The following is a 23,417-nucleotide window of genomic DNA, read 5'->3' on the forward strand; positions in this document are numbered from 1 at the left end:
GGGGATAGCCTTGATTCCTTAGGAAACCGAGCAGAGGTGGGGTAAGGAGGACTGTGGGCAGGGATTTTGCACGTTCCTCAGATTGCTGTGGCTGAGCTCAGGGGAGGTGTACGGACAGACTGTCTCGTCTTTGCCAGGACTCATGGCCACAGAAAACGAGACATTTTGCTTTGTAAAAGCAAGACTGGAATGAGAGGATTAAAGGGAAGGATCCCGAGAAGTCCAGTGAGGTGGTCATTTGCTCTAATATAGTTAAGAATAAGAACATACCAAAAAATCCAAATAAAATTGTGGTAGAGGGAGTAAAGTAGGAGCTGTTTTGATGAGGAGTCAGAAGTCTCAGTTGCATACAGGCATGCAAAAGGTGCTGTGGGCATTCCTGTGTGAATGAAAACCAGCAGGAGAAGGGAATGGAAGAAGGAAGATGAAAAGCACCTGGTTTTTTGAAACATACAGCTTGCATGGGCATGAGCATCCGTGCAGTAGCGTTGGACTTCAGGGAAATTTGCCAAGCAGACAGATCAAGCCTTCTCCCTGCCCTGTCTTGTCGCTCACACACGGGAGCTCTGTCCTGGATGTGAGGAGCTGTGGGAAGGCAGCGCTGTGCATAGGAACCGAATGGAACCTCTGCCCACGGAAAGCTGGGGCAGAGCACTGGGACACACAGAACGCTCCCTTCCAGATGGCCAGGCAAGAGGCCACCTGAACAGCACAGTGAGCTGGCTCCTGCAGCCTGGTGGCATTTCCACGGGGGCTTTCTGAGCAGGCACCTGGGCAGCGTCTGGGTGAATCTGTCTTGGCTCTCTGCCTCAGTGCCTGGAGCACAGAAGGAGGAGAGAAGGCTCCTCTCTGGTAGGTACAGGAGATGACATGCTTTGCTGACTTTCTCTATCCAGCTTCCCAATCAAAGGAGGGAGATTTTTTGTTTCTGACAGCCTCATACGGTCCAAACTCAACAGGGACAACTTCAGAGCAGTGGTTTTCCAGCCTGTTTTGGATCTGACTAAACATCAGATGTGCACAGCTGTGTAGAGAAATGAAACCTCCTGACACTAGATTTGTTTTTCTGCAGTTGTTTCTGCATGATGTGGAGGAACCTCTCAGCTCTGAGGTAGGAGTCTGCCTCCAGGTTGTGGAGTGTTGCACCCAGCCTGGCCATCCATTTTACCAGCGAGCTCTAATGTCTTCTTGAGTATTGGATGGCAAAAAAGAAGTATCTGCACCAAAAGAACCCCTCCCAATAAATACAAAAAAAGCCCCAGCAGTGTCTCCCATTGTGCTGATTTTAGTCAGAAATACTAAAACCCACTCAAACATGAAACATTATTTAGGTTACCCTAAATTAGAGTGAAATGACATTGTAGCCACAAAAGGTGGTGGGGGATTGATTCCCTGGCTGTGTGGAGCTGAGAAGAGCTCAGCTGAGGCTCAGAGTTAAGGTCCTACAGATAGCAGTAATGTTGCATAAATGGTAACAGTAATAGAAGTTATGAAGAAGTTTAGAGCTCCAGAACCTCTTACAAGTGAAATAAGCAGTGGTTTTATTTAAGGCTTTCTTCCAGCTGGAGTCATACCACTCTTTGAAGGGCGAAAACTGTGTATTTATGTGTTTTCCTTCCTCTGTATGTTTGAGTGGAGAATGTAAAAATCTCAGCATGGTCTTATTTTGGTAATAGGATTGCATGCAGACATCCTTGTGGTTAAATTGAAAAAAAAACTTAAAACCCATGAGATTTCCTGTGAAGGGTTTGTTGTTTACAAATGAAGTGGTTAATGACTGAGACTAGAGATGCAGGATCTTGTTCATAATGCTCTAGTGTAACTCCTTTAAAATCTCTGGGATTTTTCATGTGTCTTTTAATTTGGCGTTGCCATTAAGGAAATAGGATCAGCTTGGAAATTCGAGGGTTTTTTCTAATTCCCTTTTTGGGTTTCTTGGGTCTCCCTCCACCTTAACACTCTCAGGTGCAAATTTTCTTTCCAGAATTGATCTAAAGAAGATTTTTCTTTTTTTTTTTTTTTTTTTTTTTTTTTTATATAATTTGTTATGCTCCCTAGAGCGGAACAACTGCTCTCTACCCTTGTGTATGTAGCAAATGAGGAGACAGAGCTTAACTCATTTAATAGCACCTGCAAAACCACCTGAACTGAACATCATCTCTTAAGGGATTAGTGTAGTCAAGTTCTTTAGGCACACTTCTAGGTAAATAAAACACAGTTCACAATTCTTTAGCGCTTCACCAGGAGCATATCCTTTAAATATACTGATTTAGGAAGAAAGTTGGACTTTTTTATTTTTAATTTTTTTTCCCCCAGCACTGTTTTTTGTCTTCTCCTGCTCATCCCTTAGTGTTTGGCTTTCACAACAACGCAGAATTCAAGATTTTTCTTTCAGCCTTCAAAGTCTGCAAACCCTGCCTGGAAAACAGGCTGGTTCCTGAGCTTCCTGGCATGGCTGCTTTTTAACCAGAATCCAAGTGGAAAAATGTAACCTTTTCTAGTGCTCTTGTGGTAGGACCTCTGGAAACAGGGTGAACTATTTAAAGCTTCCTGCTACATATTAAAACCAAAATGTTTCTTTTCTCCTGCTTGTACCTCTCAGTTTCCTCATGTACTTTTGCTTGCCAGGGTTTTTCATTTAACCCTTCTTTTCATTTAATCTCCTCCTCCTGCCTTGGTCTTCCTTACCCGTGTCAGTTCTTTTGCATAAGGCATTAGAGGGAAGCAGAAGCATGCATGTGTTTGGTGTGGGGTATGTGTCAAACCTGGGGTTTTACCTGTCAGCATTCTCTGTCCCAGCTGCTTTGTTCTGCTCCATCTCCCTCTGCAGCCACACCACTAAACTGGGTTTTCGCTGCTGCTGCCAGCCATTTTTATTTTCATTTCTGCTTGTATCAAATCAAAACTTGCGTCTGTATTTCTACTCTCTAATGTTTTGCACTTGCATTATTTGCCCTTTTGGTAACTAAAACTTCCAACATAGCTCCCTGCTGTGTGGTTGGTAAACGTGTGGGCAAGGAGGAGAGTTAGGCTGTTTCAGTACAACTACAGGCTCACCTGTAAAAATCCTAGAAGGACTTCTTAGCATGGAACTGACTCCTGCTTAGTTCAGAAGCTGATTCACAAATTACTGGTGTGAATTGGTCGTGACTTCAGAGGAGCTCTGCTCCTCTACTTTCAGGTGGAGATCACCCCCTTGATATTCCCCAGGTGATGTGTTAGTATATTGTCCTGGGTGTTAAACTGTCCGTTCATTTTACCTGATAGTGGAAAATGCAGCTTCTTCCTAATTTCATCTTCAGTTCCTGACTTGAATATGACTCAGTTGCATTTTAGAAACTTGAAGCAGCATTTTTTGGGGGGTGTTTGGGGGTTTTGTTGTTGCTGTTTGTTGGTTTTTGCTTTAGTGGTAGAGTGTTTTCTCCCTTGTGGGTGATTTTAAACTGGTTTTTTTCCCTCCTGGTAAGTCCCGCTAATACTGTAATATTTGAGAGTGGATTGTAATGACATCTAACATTTTGTTCTGTTTGTACTGTAGACTGAGGTCAAGTAAACAAAGAAAGCAATCATTATGTTTTAGCATTCTTTTTTAATGAGCACATTAAAATCTACTCACAGCTACAGGATCAGCTGTGAAAAGAAGGGAGAAATAGGGAACTCTGAGTAGCACTGTATTTTTGAAGCAATTGATGGAAAAATAATGGACTGAAAGGATATGTAAGGACTCTGGTAGGAAATAAATGGCACGATGTTGTTGACGGAAAGGGTTTTGGCAGAGGGCTTGTTGTGACTGTTTCTGTGGCTTAGAATTGCAGAGGAATTTCCTACAGACTGGACTAACCTTTACAAATATGTGTCTGCTTTTAGGAGATCAAGGCATACAGTGGAGTCTTCTCAGGGAAGATGTCATCTTTGACAATGAAAACCCGTTGTCTGGACAAAAGAGGAAGTTTCTTTAAGGTAAATGGGATATTTATACAGAACATAAAGTACGTGAGCTTATGTGGAATGAGCGCTGCAGAATGTGCAGTACTCTCTGTGATACACAGTAAGCCTTTTCTGTAAAACGGGAAGTACTTCTTGAGCATTTCTTTTTACAGGCGGTGTTTGTGGCTAGGTTACCCCCAGTTTTATTTCACGTGTATATTTTGTTTGTACATGGCATAGAATATTTGGTGTAAAATAGGTCATGGCTTTCTTTCCTCCTAATGCTGAGAACATAAGCTTTATTATGTACAGACATAAAATTATTGGAGCCTTCATAACTGGGTTTGTGCCACTTAAAGTTGTGGTACAGGTTTATGATTTCCACTATTGGATTGAAAATTGGGTTTACTGCCTATTTTGAGAACAATTGGCGTCCCAAAAAGCCAGGGTGCAGTAGGAGTTATCAGTGCAGCTTTCAAAAGATGACTGAATCCTATTAACTATGTGCCAGGGTGGCCGTGGCTGCCTTGTTGGACAGGGTTTTGCTTTAGGGAGCCATCAAAATTTACAGGTGCTTCTGAGCACTGAATTAACTTAACGGGTTCACATCCCTGATATTATTCAGCACTTGCTGTAGCTTCTTCCAGTGAAAGATGCTAACGCTGCCATCTCTGGGTGTTGCTGTTTCCATTACTTCTCTTCCTCTGGGGCAGAAGTTTCCCTTAGGGCAATCTTTATGAAACAAACCATCAGCGCTGCAGTAGCGTTGTGTTCTCCTTTTGTCTTGCCCAGCAATTCACAGTGGTCAACGATTAACAGGGTCATCCAGTGACAGGAACCGCCTCTCAGTTCTGTGACACACTTCAGCTACCTCTCATAATGTCAGCTTGTTGATAGCACTCCACAGCCAAATAGGGAGAATAGCCCTGTTTTTCAAATCACAGCAAGGAACTGTCTCAGTTCCAAGAAATATCTCTAGGTTGTCTCTTACCTGTATGCTGAAGGACTCCTGATGTCACTTGGGACTGTAAGCAAGCACCTAGTCATTTTCTGCAGTCCTTTGGGATCTCCTTGTGTAGTTCTTGTGTAGAGAATAGATGCTGGAACAGCTGTTTTGTTTATGATGATGGCGTTGCGGTTACTCTAAGTGATTAGAAATGCAGTCTGCCTGCACAATTTCAAGAAACATTATCAGTTAGAAAACTAAGGTCCTAAGTTTTCTTAAGGACTGGCTGGCAGGGAAAAAGGTGTCTCCGAGATACTTTTCCAGACCTCTCACTATCCCTGGGCAGTTGCACTGTTGGACCATGGTTCTGAGCACACAGATTCGGATTGGAAGCTGCAGGCAGTCAGTGTGCCCAGCCTGGGTGCAGTGCACCTGGTAGTTTGTGGGTGTTCAGTGAAATTACTTTTTTTTCTCCCTCCCCCGTGTGAGTAGAAATGTGACAGCAGTTACATTTGTTTGCTACAGCTGAGCTGGTGAACAAGCAAAATACTTGGCACATCAGATTTTTTGAGTTTACGTTTTTTTAATTTGCCTTGTCTCTCTGTGTTTAGGAGACCTAGTAATTAAGATATGGCCTTTTATCCCTGCCGATCTGTTCTTCAGAATGCGCTCCCACAGGCACAGACTGTGCAATGTACTTGCACATGGCTCTCATGTTGTTCTTGTTACTTTGCAGTTGCCTAAGAAACCTTTACCATGCTGGTAGGCAGATTCTCAGGGCTCTTAAATCCTCTTAAGGGAGTATCTTACCATTCTCAGCAACATTTGCCAGAAAAATCGCTGACAAATGCCAGTGGGAAATTCCAAATTCATCTTTTTTTTTTTTTCCTGTTTCTTAAGTAGTTCTCATTGCTGCAGCTTCTAACCATCTCTTAGTTTTTTCGTGGCCATTCTTTTGACTGTTAGTATGCAAGGAAAACAGTACTGTCTCCATTTTACACAGAGCAGAAGTCTGTAGTTTCAGAGGCTAAATTCTGTGGACTCTTTATACCTTGTGCTTAGTGAGTGCTCAGAGCCAGCAAAGAGTAAAAATGAGGCAAAGATGGGGTTCGTCTTGGATAATCCTGGGAGTGAATAGCTTGCGAGTGGTTACAAGAGAGAGCATGTGGTAAGGCAAAGGGCTGAATATACGTCTCTGACAAATATCCTCTTTACTGAATCATCCTCCTTCTCATCAGAATGTTCCAGTTTTTACTGAACTGGCATCAGAGGTTTCACACCAGTAAAACTTTTCTGTTCCAAAACCAAGCATCGGGTAAAACTTTGTTTCTGATCAGTAAGACACTGAACAATGTCAGTGGCCCTGAGAATTCATAGCTCACTGTGCAAAATAACCAGAATTTGCAGCCGTGTATCAAAATATTGGATTGTATTCAGAGGCTTGCACAAGTCCAGAAGCAGCGTTCCCAGTTCGGCTTGTCTCTGGCACTTGGCCACCTCATCACACAGGGCCCTCTGTGAGGGTTGCTACGTTCTGCTTATCAAAACAGGAAGGAAAAGATGTGATGCCAAAGAGGATGCAGGTCTCCAGAAAGGATGAAAAATGAGATGCTGGCAGGAAGGGGGAATGGTAAGTGCTGAGGCTCATTTGTCCAGTCTGATACTGATCTCGCTGTCTTCAGCCCCTCGCTGTCTTCAGCCCATGTCCCCTTGCCAGATTAGAAGCACCCATCTTATCTTTTCCTCTCAAGCTCTTGTAAATCTCAGGGCTTGGAAACATTGTGCAGTGGTCATCTTGGCTCACTCTTTCAGTGCATTCTCAGAAGGATGGAAGCTTCATTAATTCTCTGTACAAGCTTACTTACATTTCAACACAAAAAGTAGGAATTCAGTTCTCACACAGTTTTTTCTTAAAATGTCCTGGAACATACGTCAAATCAAAGCCACCTGTCTTCTTCTTGGGAGCAGGAAACTCTTCAAGTCAAGTGAGTAAGAAGAGCTGTGGTTATGCTGGGCTTCTGGGAGAGGCACTGTCTGTGTCTGGTCCTGGGCACGTGCTTTCCCTGATGCATGGCAGTGATGTGAGTGTTAACAGAGCAGCTTCACAAGTGTGACTGGAGCCCCTTGGGGGTGGGTTGCTTCTGATGAACACTGAACACTTCTGATGAACACTGACTCTGATTTTTGCTGCTTGTATGACATCCTGAAAGATGCAAAGCAAAATAGATGAGTTGTGGTGAGAGAATGCTGGGGTGCTGAGGTGCTGTGTTTGTGGTCCCTATGTAGGGGTTTCACTGTCACCCTTGCCAGCTCCCAAAAGCTGAGCTCAGTCTTGTTGAGCTCAGAATCAATTGACAAAAGCAGAGTGTGGTACATTGTGAAAGGAAATGTTGTGGTTTAAGATGTTTGCATTTCATGATTTCGTTCATGGATGTTAGGAATGTAAACAGTTAGTACATAGGTATTTGGCAATCTAATGTTTAGGATAGATTTGGTTAGGCAATACTGTTCTGGGCTGCTATGTGAATTCATGCTGCCTGAGTCATGATTATTTTTTGGCTTTGCAGTGGTTATACTGTAGTGTCTTTTGAATTTAAAGAGCAGTGCTTTATCAGGAATAAATCCCAAAGGAAAATCATTAGACACAAAAAATAGCTATTTTGTCATGTTCTGTAAGATCTCATTTTAATTTTGTTTTTTAAAAAATACTAAGTAATTAACCATCTGAGAAGATGTCACACTTCCAAATGCATTTTTCAGGTAAACCTCCTCCTCCTATAGCAAAGCTGAGTAATAGCTATTTCACAGACCTAAAACAGTCCACAACAGATATCTTCTGATTACTTTTATGTCTTTGTGCTCATGGATGCTGTTTTACACTAACAATGGCCCCTGACAAATGTATCCATCCACTTCAGTTGCATTTTTCTTTGGAAATTGCTTCTTGCTATGTTGCTGTCAAGTCTGTTGAAACAAAGGAATGAGTTTTCCCATTATTTCCAGCCAAAGAGGTACCACACTTGTTGCAAATAGAGAACTCTCTTTGAAGAATTCCAGTATTCTTAGCCTTGCACTAAAAAGGCAGAGCCTTCTTCTGCTGCTTGTTTCCTCAGGGCTGGAGCTAATAATAGTACATACCCAGGATCCTTCCTGCATTTTGTAGAAACATGTTATTAACAGCTCATCTTGTGTGATGCTAATCGTGCGTGCATCAAGTGCGCTGTATAATCACCAGGTGTGTCATTGACCCCAAATACTGGGAAATGCTGTCATAAAATCATGAGTGCACCTTACGTTGTTTGATAGAAAAATGCCCTTGTAACAGTATGTGCGAGCTAATTGCAAGCATTCACAAATGGTGCAACTCCGTAAGACTTTCTGGTTTTACATCAAGAGAAGAGCAACTTTTTTTTGTCGTTAAAGAGAATTTAAGGAAAATAGTTGGAAATTGCAGGAAATATTGGTGGTTTATTTTAGCAAAAAATGAGGAGTTTCTTCCTAGAGAGCGGTGTTTTAGTTCAGGTGGAGTACACAGTGGCAGGTGGTAGGTCCCGGTTGGGTTGCCGTGGGTGTTCCATCCTGGGGAACTTTGCAGGTCACTTTGGGATTTGATGCCACACTTTGACCTGGTTTCCTTGTCCAGGATGTACTGACTTTTCAGAGACTAAGGAAAGACTGATTTCTCATGGTGGATATGTGGTATACCCAAGAAATTTAGCCTGTAGAATAGAATGTGAGCTGAAGGCTGCTTGAAACATGCCATCTTGTGTAAGTTCTCTTTAGAAAAAGAAGCAAAGATGCTAAACATGGAAGAATTCCTCTCAGGGATGACAATTTCTGCAGCGTTCTCTTCGAGGCAGGCGTAGAAATTCAAAAGCATTAAGATTACTTCGCTGTTAGTACAGTTTGGATTAGAATTCTTTGCTGTAGCTCCCTGAGATTTTGTCTGCTGGGAGGGAGGTGGGTTTTGTCACAGCTCTGGTCAAAGCCCGCTAACGCAGGTAACTCGGTTGGCAGCCAGGTAGCGACACAGCAAGGCGGGCATGGAGGAGGTTGCTGCAAACACATGGACGCCTCTGGGGAGCTCATACATTGTATGCTTTGCAGGGAGAGGTGCTGAAAAGCTCCTTTGTTGTGCAGACTGTTCGCCTGTGAGAGACACTTAGTCTCTGCAGATGTGTCAGAGAACAGGGCACACCACTGTGATGAATCTTTATGGCCCCAGTTGGTCTTAGGGATGCCAAGACTTGAGGTGCTGCTGCCCATGAAGAGGAGCTCCTTGTGCGGAGCTGAATCCCAGGGAGTAGCAGCTCAAGCTTTCATACAGTTGCCAGCTGAAGCAGCTTTGCAGGGGTGCTTTGCTGGCAATGCATAAATTCACCCCTTCTGATTCACCCACAGCTGGCTCTGCTGACAACCACTCCAAGGCACCTTGATCCCTAACAGGGAGAATACATGCCCAGACCTGGTTGCTGCACTCTTCGTTTCTGGTCAGCTTCTCTGTGTGGATGGCCAGCAAATTTCCAAGCAGTCTCTCTTGCTCTGCTTGAATCTTAAGCAGAATCTTAACGTGTTTGAAGGAGGGCTGCTGAAAGAGACACCTCTGTTGCCGTGCGGAGTTGACCAACGATGATCCCTTGAAGACTACTGGATGGCCAATTCCAGCTTGATTATTCTGAGACTGACTGTCTTTAAGGTGCTTGTGTGACTGGCCTTAGGTTTTACCGTATTGCACAAAATGGAAGGAGCTGGGAGTAATTCCCCTGGTTTCAGTGCTGTCTTTGGGCCCTGCAGAAGGGGACCAGACGGGCTGACTGGTGCATGCAGCACTGGCGGTAGAGTTACACTGCTAATTCAGTGAAAGGGCTGCTCTGCTAACCTTAGTTCCCCACTCTGAGGGGATGCTGCTGCCTGTAGCCATGGTCAGACACCATGCACTGGGCATGCAATGGCTTTCTAGTGAGGCCCACTGGACAGCAGTGTCACATGGATTTTTCACCGTGTAAAGCCAGTGTGGGGGCTGGATTCACCCCTTATCCAAAAGGAGGGATGAAATGACCTGTGCTCAGCAGCACTCAGTGTTTGGGGGGTGCGGAGAGACTGCTCCGTCAGGATGGCCTGGGTTCCTGAGGCTGGCCTGGGCTCCTCCGGCTGCTCCCTGAGGCTGGCCTGGGTTCCTCTGGCTGCCCCTTCTCACTGTCAGGGAGGCATTGCTCACATCTGGCTGCAGTGACTCAGGGGTGTTTGAGAGTCAGCAGCTGGAAGGTCTTTGCAATGCCGGTAGGACATACGTCTGGTGTCACCGAAACTGCGGAAAAAGCACTCTCCAACAATTTTTAGTGTAAGAGAATTGAGGCATTACTTTATTCTGGCCAGGATGTGCAACAGAAATAATTTCATCCACACATTGCGTGGGTTATGCAGAGAAAATCATTCCATCACACGTAACTCTTTACTAGATTGTTCACATACAGTCAAAACCCGGAAAAATTAATTGGCTCAATGTTCATTAGTCCCAAGGTCTTCGTATTTGGTTTCCTACTGGTTATTGATCCCTTCACCTTCCATGTTAATTAGGCTCTCATCCTAACCAGATGTCTCGGACCATGCCAGGGGTGATGTTTGGAGTTGATGTTTGTTAATGGTCATTATCTTTTGTGTATCTTCTGTGCTACTCCCAGTCTGTTGAGATGTTAAGCTCATCAGGCCTGAGTGGTGAAACAATCCTTTGAAAAGAAACCTCAATTCCTTTCCCCCTGGGCAAAGGAGAACAAAACCCCTGACTAAAGTTATGTAAAAAAATGTTAAATTTTGTATCATTTCCAACACTGGGAGCTATGACTTGGACAGAAAGAAGCCCTTATGGTGTGGATAATGGTAATTCATTCTTACATAAGGTCTGTTTACTGGAGTTGGTCAGTTGTAAGCAGAGACTAAAACTTCTTTTGAATTGATTGGAATAATGCTGCACAGCAAAGGAGAGTGTGAATTCCTGAGGTGGAGGAAAACTTCCAATATAACAATTTAGGAAGATGATGCCTGCAATTCTTTGAAATGCTGCTGTAATGAGTTGCCTGCACTGAGTGGGACTTGGGCTTGTTACCTTTTGGATGGCTGTGAAGACTGTTCTGACTTGGACTGCAAAGCTGGTTTTGCTTCATGTGCCAGGGTTTTTGTTTGCTGTGATGTGCAGGGGTGGTGGAAGAGATCACTGCATCACTGCAGACCTTTCATTAGGTTCCCTCCCGGCAGGAGAGAGGGAACCGTCCCAGGGTTTATATAAAGGCTGTCATGGTGCGGCATGACAAGCAAACCTGATACGTTGGCTACAAAGAAGTGCCCAAGAGAGCATGCTTTGCAAACTTCATGGTTGGTTTCTGCTCAACAAAATGTTTCCCAGAACTCTGGGTAGCAAATTCTGCATTTCTCAGGATACAACCTTAGTGCTAACCGTGGCCACCTTAAAATGAGTTTTTGCCCTCATACCCAGAATCTGGGTGGGGTTCTGCCCGAGCCGAAGGGCTGCAAGGCAATTCTTTTTAAATTGAATTGTTGTTTTCAAGTGGAGTCCAAAACCTCATGTGAAAAGCAGCCACACATTCCCTTCTTGCTTCATTGCTTTTCATCCTCCACGGTATCATAATGCTGGCTTAGTGTCCCTTCTGAAACAGAACTCTTGCGGATGGAACTCTTCTAATTTTTTTTTTTTTTAATTGAAAAAGTAAATGCTATGAACAGTTGAATAATTTAGTTTTTGTAAGATGTTTTATAATGCGTAGAGGCTGCAAATTTATTCCATTTAAATTAAAAGGCTAGACAACCTGGAAGGTTTTGTACTGGCACAAAACAGGAATTATTCTTCCTCCGAGAACCACTATACATGGGCCCAACCCTTACTTGTTCCTTTGCAAGGGGAAGTCCAAATAGGATGCGATTTTACAAAAAAAAGAAAAGTTTGTAATCTCTGGTGACTAAACTTGCCCCGGCTTCTTTTCCACGCCTCTTCCACTCACTTGATGTCATACTATTTTTGTCCCTTTCTAGCTCATTGACACAATTGCCTCAGAAATCGGAGAACTGAAACAGGAGATGGTACAGACAGATCTCACAGTGGAAGATGAATCTGCTGATTGGCGAAGGTGATTAAAATGTTTCTTTTCATAGTTCTGGAGGGTCTACCATGACAGGAATGTTTTCATTGTGCTGTCTTCTTGGGTGGCTGTTGTCCTAGCACTTTTCTCCCTGGCAGCATAGGATGTGTAGATAATCTTGCTCTTGATCTAAGGAATTTGCCTTTGTGCAGGAGTGCCCAGAGACTCAGTTGTTTGGTGTATTTGCCTTAATATCTTCTAACTGCAACCGATCTTCACTTCTACTTCCTTGTTAAAAAACTTGGATACTGATGAATGTCTAAAGCAGGGAACTGCTAAGATTTTTACCGTTGTCTGTGGCACAGCTTTGCTTTCACGCTGTAAAGACAAAATGTTCACGGCTTCAAGTGGCTCTTTGAAGGTTCAAGATACAATAACATGATTTATTTATGTTCTCAGGTTAGGAAGTAAAATATTGACTGCTGTGAGCTGATGCATAGGTGGGTTATGTGTTTAAGTTAAGTTATATATGAGTAGCTTGCAAATAAAAAAAATAAATTGTCATCTTAAGCTTGTACCTTTAAGTGGGCAGAGTGGGATCCCAGCATTTTGGCTTTGCTTGCCCAGTAACATCTGCTAAATTGGCATCTGGAGGATAATTAATATTTTAATCATTGTGTTAACAAGAGAACGGATTTTTGTACTTATCTGAAATATTTGTGGTAAGAGGAGAGCAACCAGTGTAGGCATTGTGTTTTATCTGACTGCATGGTCTTGGCCAGCTCTGGAGCTGGTGAGCTTTGTTCTTCTAGCAGTGAGTTAATGAAGTGGAAAATTATTATTTAAAATTACATTCAAGATTTTTAGCTCTTTTTCTTCCTATGAGTTCTATTGACATCTGCTAGAACTTACTACAAAGCATATTTAGATTATTTAAAAAAACATTAAGCAGCACCTTTGTTTCCCAAGTGGTAAAGAAGTAAGACAGTTGAACTAATTAAAGTCGCTGGCTGTGGCCCTGGTTGAACATTATTCACTTTTAAAGCTTTTGAGAGCACAGTTCTTTTGCAGGGGCAGAAAGGATACTTTCTTTTTGTGAATTCAGCTAATTAACTTCAGACATCATCAGCTAATTTTCAGTTAAGAAAAGGATTCTTGTATCTTTGAACACATCATATGCATGAACGGCTAAGGTCTACTGATTGTAAAATCTTGGTGGAAGCACTTAGCTGGAAATAGTCAACAAAAGCTCCTCCCCATTTTACAGATCATGGGTTTTCTTTTTATTGATTTTTTAAATGGATTTTTAATCTTGATTTGTTAATCTCGACTGCAAAATATATTTTGGTTTAAGATATGTAAGTAAGTAAACCTAATATAAAAAAGTCAAGAATGCAATTTCTATGAAAAATAATAATAGCCATCCAAAAAAAAAATTATTTATGTCACTTCAAGATGATAATGTGAAATATGAAGTCTGAGTAAATAAGCTAAAGTCAAACCTTCTGTGACTACAAAATTCTGAACTGCATGCTTCTGTGCAAGGAAGAAATTGTATCAAAGTTGGTAAATTATGTAATTTAGTTGTGCACTGGCACCTTTTTTTTTTTTTTAATAGAGCTACAGAGCAAGATTATAGTAATTTCAACAAAAGTTTTCCAGAGTTCTTGTTTAAACTAGACACCTCACAAGGCTGTGTTTACTGTCATAACTTTATTTCTTTGTAGTTAATTTAAAACTTGGCAATTAATGTAGCTTGCTCTTCTTATTGCGTGTTCTGCTGTTCAGAAGTTGGTATCTTGATATGACCCTTGGATTTGCATCTAGGGAAATTTGAGCTCAGTGTCCATTCTCCTCGCTCTTTTTCCACCTTAGCAGGTATCCACAGACACCCGGAGCAGTTCTGGAAAGGCAGCAGTTGCAGAGCTCTCGGCTGAATTCAGAAAAACAGGGACATGAAACTGCATGTCTGCAGCCTCAGTATTGCGGTGTGAGGTTTTTTTGTGGTTATGTGGTGACTTTCAGATTTGCACTCCTCACCCCAGTTTTATTTTGGGCTCCTCTCTTCTTTTAATATATGGCCCAAGTAATATCAACAATGGTTCAAGGGCTTACCGCTTTGGCTTGTAAATATATAAAAGCCAGGCCAAAAAAAAAAGGCTTGCAAAAATGTGTTTTAAGGAGGATTGTTTCAGTATTCCACTTTTTTGATGCCTGGACTTTTCCCAGTGCAGACATTTATCTCAATAATGCAAATGAGCAGGGTTTTCAGAAAAGGGAACGAGTGGGACAGATTTCTGTCCTGCCTTTCCAGTGACCAGAGAGCATCTGCATGCAATGGCAGCCCAGGAGCCTGCGGGACAGGACTGGTGGCACCTGGATGCACCTGGATGATCTTTCAGGAGGCCCCAGGCCCCCTGCATGTCTGTGTGAATGTCTGTGAGGGGGGCGACGCTTCCTGCTTCCCTCTGTAGGGAGGGCTGTAAAGCTCCAGGCTTCCCGGGGCACTTGGTGCCTGTGAAATGGTTCAGGGATGCTTTGCTGGTGGAGGCAGCTGCAGCAGCTTATTCCCTTCCTGCTCTCTTACTGTGGAAGGAACACGGGCAGAGCTTTGCCTTGTGTCCTGCACTGCACAGCCCTCACGCCACTGTCTTTTCCACAGCAGTTACTAACTTCAGTAGAGCCACCTTCTGTCTTGCACAGAGAACCACTTCTATTGCTGTTGACAGGTAGGCAAGTATCCAACAACCTTTTTTCCCCGCCGCCTTGTCCTGTTCTTTTAGCTGTAGTGGGATGCAGGAGGAAGTTCCCAGTGGCTTTATGCCCCTCCCAGCTGATGTTCAGTATGACTGTACAGACTAGGCTGGGGTGATTAAGAGCTGTTAGATTTCAGGATTTACAGAAACCCAGGCATTTTGCAGTGGATAGTCAAACTGAGTTAACTCTGTGGTGGTTTAACTTCGGTGGGACTGGAGCAAGGTTCACATCATGAGCAAGGATCATCGTGGTTACAGGCTTCAACCTGTTCCTTGTCTTTTTTACTGTGATCTAAGTCTAATCAGGATGCAGCACAGCATTGTTTATCTTGGCAATTACCTCTCTTCCCACGCGTTTATGGGTATTTTCAAATCTAAGGAAACTTGCATGAATCATGTGTTTTCTTTAGTTCATTGTGAGTAGTGTTGGAACTCCTTTCCCACTGAAGATGATCATGTTGCAGCCCTGCATTAAAGCAGACCATCTATCAAGGCTGATTTGTGTTTCAGTTTTGAGTTTAACATGACCTGGTCAGATTGTCTTATATCAGGAGTCTTTTTGAAAATCCCAAACAAATAACACAGACCAACCAACCAAACATCCCCCAACTCAAAAGTAAAACCAGGAGACTAAATTAGTTGTTGTATAATGCAGCGTATTTTGCTAGCATTTAGGTCACAGCAACTTCTTACCCTTATTTTGTACACTTGAGTTAATCCGTTGTTCATAAATTCCAGCGGTTATTCTTTCCATGCAATTGTTTCCAAAGTAGTAACACACACATCCCAGCCTCAAAAAATTTTGGTCTTAACTCTTAAGACGTGATAAATTTCAAGAACTCCCATGTATCAGGGTTTGCCTGTATGTCTAATGCCCAGATCATTAATTAAAATTATTTTAAGAATAAAAAGCAAACTGGGAATATGATGCTCAGTAGTGCTAGACCGCTGCAAATAGGCTGTCAAAACACACCAGTGGGGGTTTTTTATGCATTTGCTCCCAGGCCTTGGGAAGTGGCTTCTCGTAGGTTGTATGTGGTTTGCCAGGTGCGGTTTTTCCAAGGTGTGCTCTTTCCGGAGTTCCCCAGGATAGATCTTTCTCTCTGCCTCCTTCTTTATTATTTGGCTATAGGAAATAATTTTTCTGAAGTGTTGCCTATTCCTGTGTGTTTCACCACAGATTGCAGTAACATTCTAGTGCTGATTCAGCCAAGTTGCATCGGTGTTGTTTGAACCATTAGTGTTTAGGAGTGGCAGAAATTCTGGTGATGATCAGAGATTCATAATCTTCAGCTTATTTTTTGAGGGAGCAGAAACAGCTGCAGCAAGGAGGTGCCTGTAGTGTATGTAGGTCAGAGAGTTTCCTCCTTGGATCTCAGCATGTAAGTGCCTGGAGGTTCCAAAAACCTGACAGCTCCCCAGTCAAACTGATCTTCCAATTTATAATGGTGTAGGGGGTGAGGGACAGCATGAAGCCAGTCCTACCAAGGAGGAACATCGCAACCCTACATGCCTGTGCAAACTCTTGCCAGCTTTAGGTGGTCTTGTGGTAGCGAGCAATGCCAGGCATTCTAGCTCATACCAGTCACACACCTTCTTTTGAATGTGGTGTAGCTGTCTTTAGTAGGCAGAACACTTTTCCCTCTTGGACATGTTCCCCCTGCAGCATGTTTAGTTTTCACCTCCTGACAAGGAATGGAAATAATTTCTATCTGTCTAAGCTTGCAGCCAGCATTTGTGTATAACTTGCACTTTGCCACGGCTCCCTTTGGTTTGTAGTGCAGCTGACTGGCACTGAGGGTGAGTGGGAAGTTTCTGAGCAGTATTTACTGGAGGTACAGCTCAGGAAAACACTTGTGGCTCTTGATTTGACTTTCTGGAGATTCATCCATTGCGACACTAGGCTTTGCTGGGACTGGTTGAAAGGGTAACCCAGCATTCCTACTGAGGCAGTTTCAGACCTGGTCATGACCAATGTAAACAGTACTTCCCTCCTGCACCCAACGTGTTTCTATGTATTTTGTGCCCCTCAAGGGCATATTGGCAGTTAGTAAAAGCTTCTGATGCTTGTGGGCAGGGGGGGAAATCATCTGCGTTTGGGATGCCTTGGAAATCTGAAAAGCATCACATCATAAATAAGCAAACAGAGGAGAAAAGAACGAGGCAAACGCTGGTAGTGGTGATTGATCCAGGTAATGAAAAGTCAAATGATTTTGCCTGTTGTTACCCGATCATACAGTGAAAGTTCTCTGCCCCATTTACTTTCCCTGCTTGTCCTCTCCAGAGATGCTGCAAGTCGCTGACCAAAGCTAGAAGAAAGCAGTTTGGTCGTTGGGTTTTTTCTGTTGTTTGGTTGGTAGGTTTTAATTTGGTTTGGCTTGTTTTCTGTGGTGCAGGGTTTTTTGGGGGGGTGGAGAGGCTTTTTGTTTCTTTTTTAAGTATTCAGTGCTCCTGTGCTTGTGAACTCTGTGCCCACTTGCTGTGGGTACAGTAGCTGGGATAATGAGGATGGTCAATGCTGTTAGTGATGCTTAGGGCCTGTCCAGAGCATGGAATTCAGAAGAACTGCACCGTGTGCAGTGGGGAGGTGGAGCTGTGTTGCCCTCTGCCGCCCAGGGCCTCTTCTGCGACAGAAAAGGTCTGTAGGGGGAACACATCCTCTGCCTGACATCTCAGGGAGTCAGTCGAGCTTGCAGGGTGCTTTTTGTCTGTTCCTAAATATTGTCATCAGGAAGCTGTTACCAGAGTAACTGCTCCAGAGTGATTTCTAGCATGGGAGAATCACAGGATGTACTTCTAGGTCAAAAATGAGGAATTTGAGCCAGCAACACACGTGCACTTGTACTGGGTGTTCTGTATTATATGGATGATGGTGAAGCTTTGCATAACAAAAGGAGTTCTCAAAGTATTCTGTTTATTTGGATTTTTCATAACAAGTATCTGTAGCCTCCAAGAACTGTACTTCATTACTGAACGTAGCAGTCACTTTAGATGCCCCACTCCAAATAAATTTTAACCTTGCATTACTTTGCCACGTTCACACTTAGCTTAGCCTTTATTTCTCACATAGGAGTCGATCCACTGCCAAATGAATTTGGAGCATAAATACACAATTCTTTACTTGTTTCTGATCCTGGGAGGTGTAGTATTAAAATGCAAGGTAAGGACCTTTCATGGCAAAATGGAAAAAAAAGTAAATATTTACAGAATTTAGCAGGAGTACCATAAAAAGTGACTGCCACTTACGACATTTTTTTTAAGGAAGCTGTGCCTTAGGGAGGGTTATTTGGGGATTTAACATATTTTTCTTGTTTCTTTCTTGGGTTTCCCATCTCCTTCTCACCTGCTTCCACTCTGACCTCTTAGCAGAGGGGAGCAAAGATGGATATGCAGCTGTGAAGGCAATAGAGCTGCTGGAGCAGAGACGGTAGTCTGGGCATAAGATGAAGTGGTGCTGATTTGTGGACTTGTGTTGTGAAAATAATCCCTCCCTCCAAACAGACTTAAGTTCCTGTGTCTGGTGCAATGACCACCAACAGGTAGTGGGTCGCTCCATTATCAGAGTATTGAACGGATTTTTCTGGCAGGCAGGGGAGAGCAAGATTTCTGTGGGTTGCAGCATTTGCAGTCAATCTGGGAATAAAAGTATCTGAATTGCATAAATATCCTTGAAGAGAAGCTTTTCCATATGTTAGCATAGCAAGGGAAGCAAGTGAAATGTTCAGTCAATCACATCTGCACATACAATTGTATCTGAAGTGATGGCTGAATTTCTCCAACCTCAAAGGAGAATGCTAAGGCTTATCTTCAAGCTGGCTTTGAATTGAGAACCTTTAAAGAGAATTTTTAAAAGGGAATTATATTTCATAAATATATGAATTCTCAGCAGGAGAAGTACCAGCCCAGAGTGCCAGCAGTGCCATGAGCTTTGTGATAATTCTGTTTGCTGACCTGAGTGATTGTTCATAGGAGGTTAGCATGTCTAATTTTTTTTTTTTCCCCCACAGTCTAATAAAGGACATGGATAATGTCTCTCCTGAGAAAAATGATGTAAAAAGCTGCCCCCGGGACTCTGGATATGACAGCCTATCCAACAAGCTAAGCATATTGGACAAGCTCCTTCATACTCACCCTGTGTGGCTGCAGCTTGGTCTGAATGATGCTGAAGCCATGGAAATTTTGCAGGCCCAGCCTCCTGGGGTAAGAAGAATCTCAATTTCTTTGAGGACATTTTTGCCTTTCCCAAATGTTGTGCTGCTGCCATTTTACACCAAGGTGTTGGACCCAATACAGTAATGACCAAGTAAAGTTCTGGTATGGTTTAGATCAGACATCATGAGGTTGTTCTGGTTCCTTTTGTGATTTATCTGTATTTACTGTAGCATCTGTGATGAACCTAAACCATGTCCTTCTGCCTTCTCCACAACAGATATTTCTGGTTAGGAAATCTGCAAGGCTGCAGAAGAAAGTCATCTCTCTGCGTCTGTCCAGTGACTGTGGGTCCTGCCTGAAAGAATTTGCCATAAAAGAAAGCACATACAGTAAGTTGTGAGCTACATGCTTTTCAGCTGCTGGTTAGGTACTCTTTCCCTGTAGGATGCAGGAGCGCTCACGCTGCTGAATCCCACAGCAGAGGATACCCAAAATTGTGCAAGTAACGTCATGGGGTGCCTGTCCTGCTTGCTCTCTGAGGTAGGCTCTGGGAGTGGGTCAGGCATGTTCTGCCTGGAGCAGAGCAGATATACAGAAATGCTTCAGGCTGCTGCAGCTGGAATGTACCTTGCTGAATCCAGAATTCATTTATTTTTATCCTCTTAGAAACATATGTGTCTTCTGTAGAAACACAGGCTGTAATCCTGTCTGTTTTCAATGAAGTGTCCTTGCATTTCCTTGTACTCAGGGGACTGTTCTTGGATACAACTTTGTCATGAGCTCTCTCTGTCCACAGTTTAGGTGTGGGATGGGTTGTTGGTTTTTTGTTGGTTTTTGTTGGTTTGGTGGGGATTTTTTTTTAGTGTAATAGCTAAATTGATTTTAACCCTTTAGAACTTTTTCTGTTGCAAGATCAATGATTTTTTTTTAAAGTTAAAACTATATTTGTTCTTTCTTTTTTTGGTAGAAACGAGCAAATGTTAGCACTCCAAATTGTTTTGAACCAGTAATGCCCTCATATCTTTAGAAGGGAGGGTGTGATAAATAAGTTTGAGATTTAGGAATGAAAAAAGGAAGCTGCAGCTGGTGAGTGCATGTGGTGCTGAAACTGCAAGTGGAACAAATATTTTGTTTTAACAAGAAAGAGAAAACTGGAAAAAATTAGCAACAATTTCAGTTAAACTTCCCTGAAACAGAGAGTCTATAGTTATCTTCTATTTCAATTTGTAAACTGACATAATTTTAGTTGAATTTTCCCTTTTTTATCTCTCCCTCCTCTGCCCCCAGGAACAAGAAGTTAATTCTTTGTGCCTGGCTTTTGTTCCAGTTACAGGCAAGGCAAGGCAAAGAGAAAAGAAAGTTGTCAGTAATAGTTGATCTAAGTGTGGCCTGTGTTTATATAGGCTTGTTTTGCTAATCATTTTCCATCTAGAAAATAATTGTATATTGTCTTTTATGAACAAAATTTTTCCACAAGGGGGAAGTATTTACTGATGGTTTTAGCCATTTGTCACAGCTGAGGTTTTAGACCAGAGGCAAAAAGATCAGGATCATTTCACTCTAGGAGCTGCTTCTGCTTGATCTTTGTAGCCATTGGGTGAGATTTGCTACTGGCATCAGAGAGACCCTGAAGTAATCCTCATTATTGCTGAGAACAAGTATTTATATCAGTAAGAAACAATGGCATGAAGTGGGGAAAAATGAAAGGCACTGCTCGTGTCTTCCTCTTCCCCTGTGCAAGGCAGTGGCATGCAACAGAATTGTCTGAGTTTTTTAAGGGTCTTCAGGTTAAAATGGTTTTCTTGGGAGTGAAAGAAAATTTGTCTCCCTTTAGGTTCTACACACCTGGGGTGAAGACAAGTGAGTAGAATGCAATTCAAGAGGAGGAAATAAGAGATTTAAAATTAGGTATATTAGTACACTGGGCAAACAAAGCCTCAGTTACTGATTTGTTGCCTATTAGCAAAACATTGTGCAGTCCTCATTACACAATCTGTTTTACAGGAATTAGACTGTATGCTTGGAATACAAAAGCAAACCAGCCACCAAGATTATCAGTATATTCTTGAGAGTGCCTTCAGCAGAGATATGAACTCCTCTACAGAGTTGTTTTCTCTTAACCAAATAGTAGCTAGTTTGATGGTGATAACTTACTAACTTCATGCAAAAATCTGTGTTTTATTAAACGTTTTAAAAAAATAGTGGATTAATGTGTGATTCTTTCTTGTAACTTTCTTCGCAGCGTTTTCCTTGGAGGGGTCTGGAATAAGTTTTGCTGATTTGTTCAGACTCATTGCTTTCTACTGTATTAGCAGGTAAGATGGTGTTATGTTCCAAGTCACATCTGCTGGACTGTCTCGAGAAAAAGAGTTTTGAGGACTTGGTTCAGCATGATATTTATGTTGCCAATCTGCAAATATTCCTGGGTAGTCTTAGAACATAATGGAAAAAATCAGAGGTGAGTCTCAGAAGCAAGTGTCTCTGTCTTACTTCATACTGATTATTGGGAGGCTGCTGTGATTTTACCCATCCAGCTGTGAGGTGGTGCCAAGTTAAACTTTACTTTAGCTGGTATCTTGTAATGCTTTCTTAAGTGCTCTGTGGCTCATTTAAAAATGACCATAAACTAGCTTGCAGAGTCCCATTTCTTGGAATAGCTGGTAAAAAGAATTTTTGGAGCAAAATGGAAAAATGTCAGATATGTGGAATATGACAGCTGAGAGATGTCAATTTAAATGGCGAACAACAAAAATGGCCTTGTCAGGTTTGCAGTTTATGATTGCCAAAATTGTTTTCCAGGTAGTATGCAGAAAAAAAAGTAGTTGGTGTTTTTAATCTTTTGTTTTCAATTTGACTTCAGTTTACTGGTAAAAATTTCCAGACTGATGCTTGAGCCTTGTATGTATGCACAGACAGGTCACAACACAACCAAACTGCACATGTGCACACTTTCTGAAGGAAGCAGGGAGAGGCAGCTGTGATGGTCTCAGTCCTTTTACTGCCCATTAAGTAAGGCTGCCAGTTCATGCTGACCATGCTGATTTCTGGTGTGGGATGCTCTTGGGTTGCTGTGCTTGCTGGTTTTTTTTGTGGTGGAGAAGCATCTTAGACCCCTTTGCTACAGCCTCTGTTCAGCTGAGCTGTACATGCATGTGCTGAAAGCAGCATTGATACCACATAGGTAATTGGCCAGCACGCTGATGAGAAATGAGCTGAAAATGCATTTAAAACTAGTTTGATGAGGAGATAATCCTTATCTCGTCACCCTTCCAGTTCTGCCCACTTGCCAGGCTCTGGTGAATTCTCTCTAAGTGCCTACAGGATCATGCAGCACACAGAGATTTCTTGGCATTAGTCTGTCCATTTTCTTTCACTGAGGGCTTAAAGTTGCTTTGTGTAGACTGAAGGAGGCAGATAGGTAGCTGTTGTGAAAAAGAGACATTACCATTTGGTACATCACAGGAAATCCAGGAGGATTTTCTAAAATGAGAGGGAATTTCTTGCAGGAGGTACCCAACCAGTTTTTATGAGGAGTCAGGGTTTAATTATCTTTGAATTGAGACCATGATGATGATCTGGACTCTGTATTGTCTGTGGGTACCAAGTTGAAAGTGCCTTTCAAATGCTTTTTAGCTTGTGTATCTGTCTCGTGCATATGTTTGATTTGAGTGTGAGTGGAGTTCTGAGATCCTGTTTTTTCCAGAAGCTAACATACAACATAGAGAATATTTATGTGATAAAGACCCACTGTCTGTGCTACAGCAGATGGTTGGCTTGTTCACAGCCTTAAAACCAAAATTCGTGCTGACACCAGTTGTGTAGGATTCTCATTTAGTCTGAATTCCATGGGTGCTTCTACTACAGGTGTTGCAGTTTAGCATGCACTGTTGCTTGAGGGTATTGGTACCAACAGGGCAGGCGAGAGGTATACTATTGGTTGATGGCAGTGATTGTACAATGCACATACAGTTGCTTGGTTATGTCCCTTAAAATCTCTGTCTAAAAGTTTTTTACGCTGGATTTGGTATATGCATGTATATCCATGTTCCTCATGGATCTATCTCCCTTTGGCAACATCCAGTGAATGTCTAGTACGCAATGAAGTGAAACCACACAAGAGAATAAATTGCAAAAACGTTCTTAAATGAAGTGTCTTCAGCCTAGAATAGAGTAGTACCAACACACCCTTAGCTTAGAAATTTTTAGAGTTGCTGTGCAACTACTCTTTGAAATTTTTATTCTGAAAACTGGAATAGCAGTCAACAGTGTATTCAGAAAGTAAGAAGCTTTGTTGAAGTATTATGGGCAGATAACAAGTTTGCATCTCACTGATCTGCTTGTAGAAGAACAGGTGTAAAAGCTTCTTTTGGAAAGGCAGAAAATACTGGATGGCTCTGTGGAAATGATCCTAGTGGAAAGTCCCGGGCACTTGTCTGTCGTTCGCCCTTCACAGCACTCTGCAATGTAAAGGAGCCCTGGGGCTGGTAATGCTTAACTGCACTGTATGTTTCAGGATCTTGCTACCTGCCACAGCTCAAGAAGAAA

At 42.5% G+C, this 23,417-nt stretch overlaps 1 protein-coding gene across 7 annotated transcripts in view; it reads left to right on the plus strand.

Moving 5' to 3' along the window:
- Positions 1 to 23,417, plus strand: part of RIN2 (Ras and Rab interactor 2) — a 63,229-nt gene that overhangs the window by 20,356 nt on the left and 19,456 nt on the right. For 5 of the 7 annotated variants that reach the window (XM_032104376.1, XM_032104375.1, XM_032104380.1 and 2 more), the window contains exons 2-6: positions 3,868 to 3,960; positions 11,918 to 12,012; positions 18,728 to 18,920; positions 19,150 to 19,261; positions 21,115 to 21,187. In XM_032104376.1, the coding sequence (XP_031960267.1) occupies positions 3,904 to 3,960; positions 11,918 to 12,012; positions 18,728 to 18,920; positions 19,150 to 19,261; positions 21,115 to 21,187 (530 nt within the window). In that variant the 5' untranslated portion in view covers positions 3,868 to 3,903. Of the gene's footprint in view, positions 1 to 3,867; positions 3,961 to 11,917; positions 12,013 to 17,790; positions 17,881 to 18,727; positions 18,921 to 19,149; positions 19,262 to 21,114; positions 21,188 to 23,417 lie in introns of those variants that run through there. The other 2 variants (XM_032104382.1, XM_032104381.1) reach the window with 2 other exon arrangements.

The sequence above is a fragment of the Corvus moneduloides genome, chromosome 3 (genome assembly GCF_009650955.1).
Source record: "Corvus moneduloides isolate bCorMon1 chromosome 3, bCorMon1.pri, whole genome shotgun sequence".
Taxonomy (NCBI): domain Eukaryota; kingdom Metazoa; phylum Chordata; class Aves; order Passeriformes; family Corvidae; genus Corvus; species Corvus moneduloides.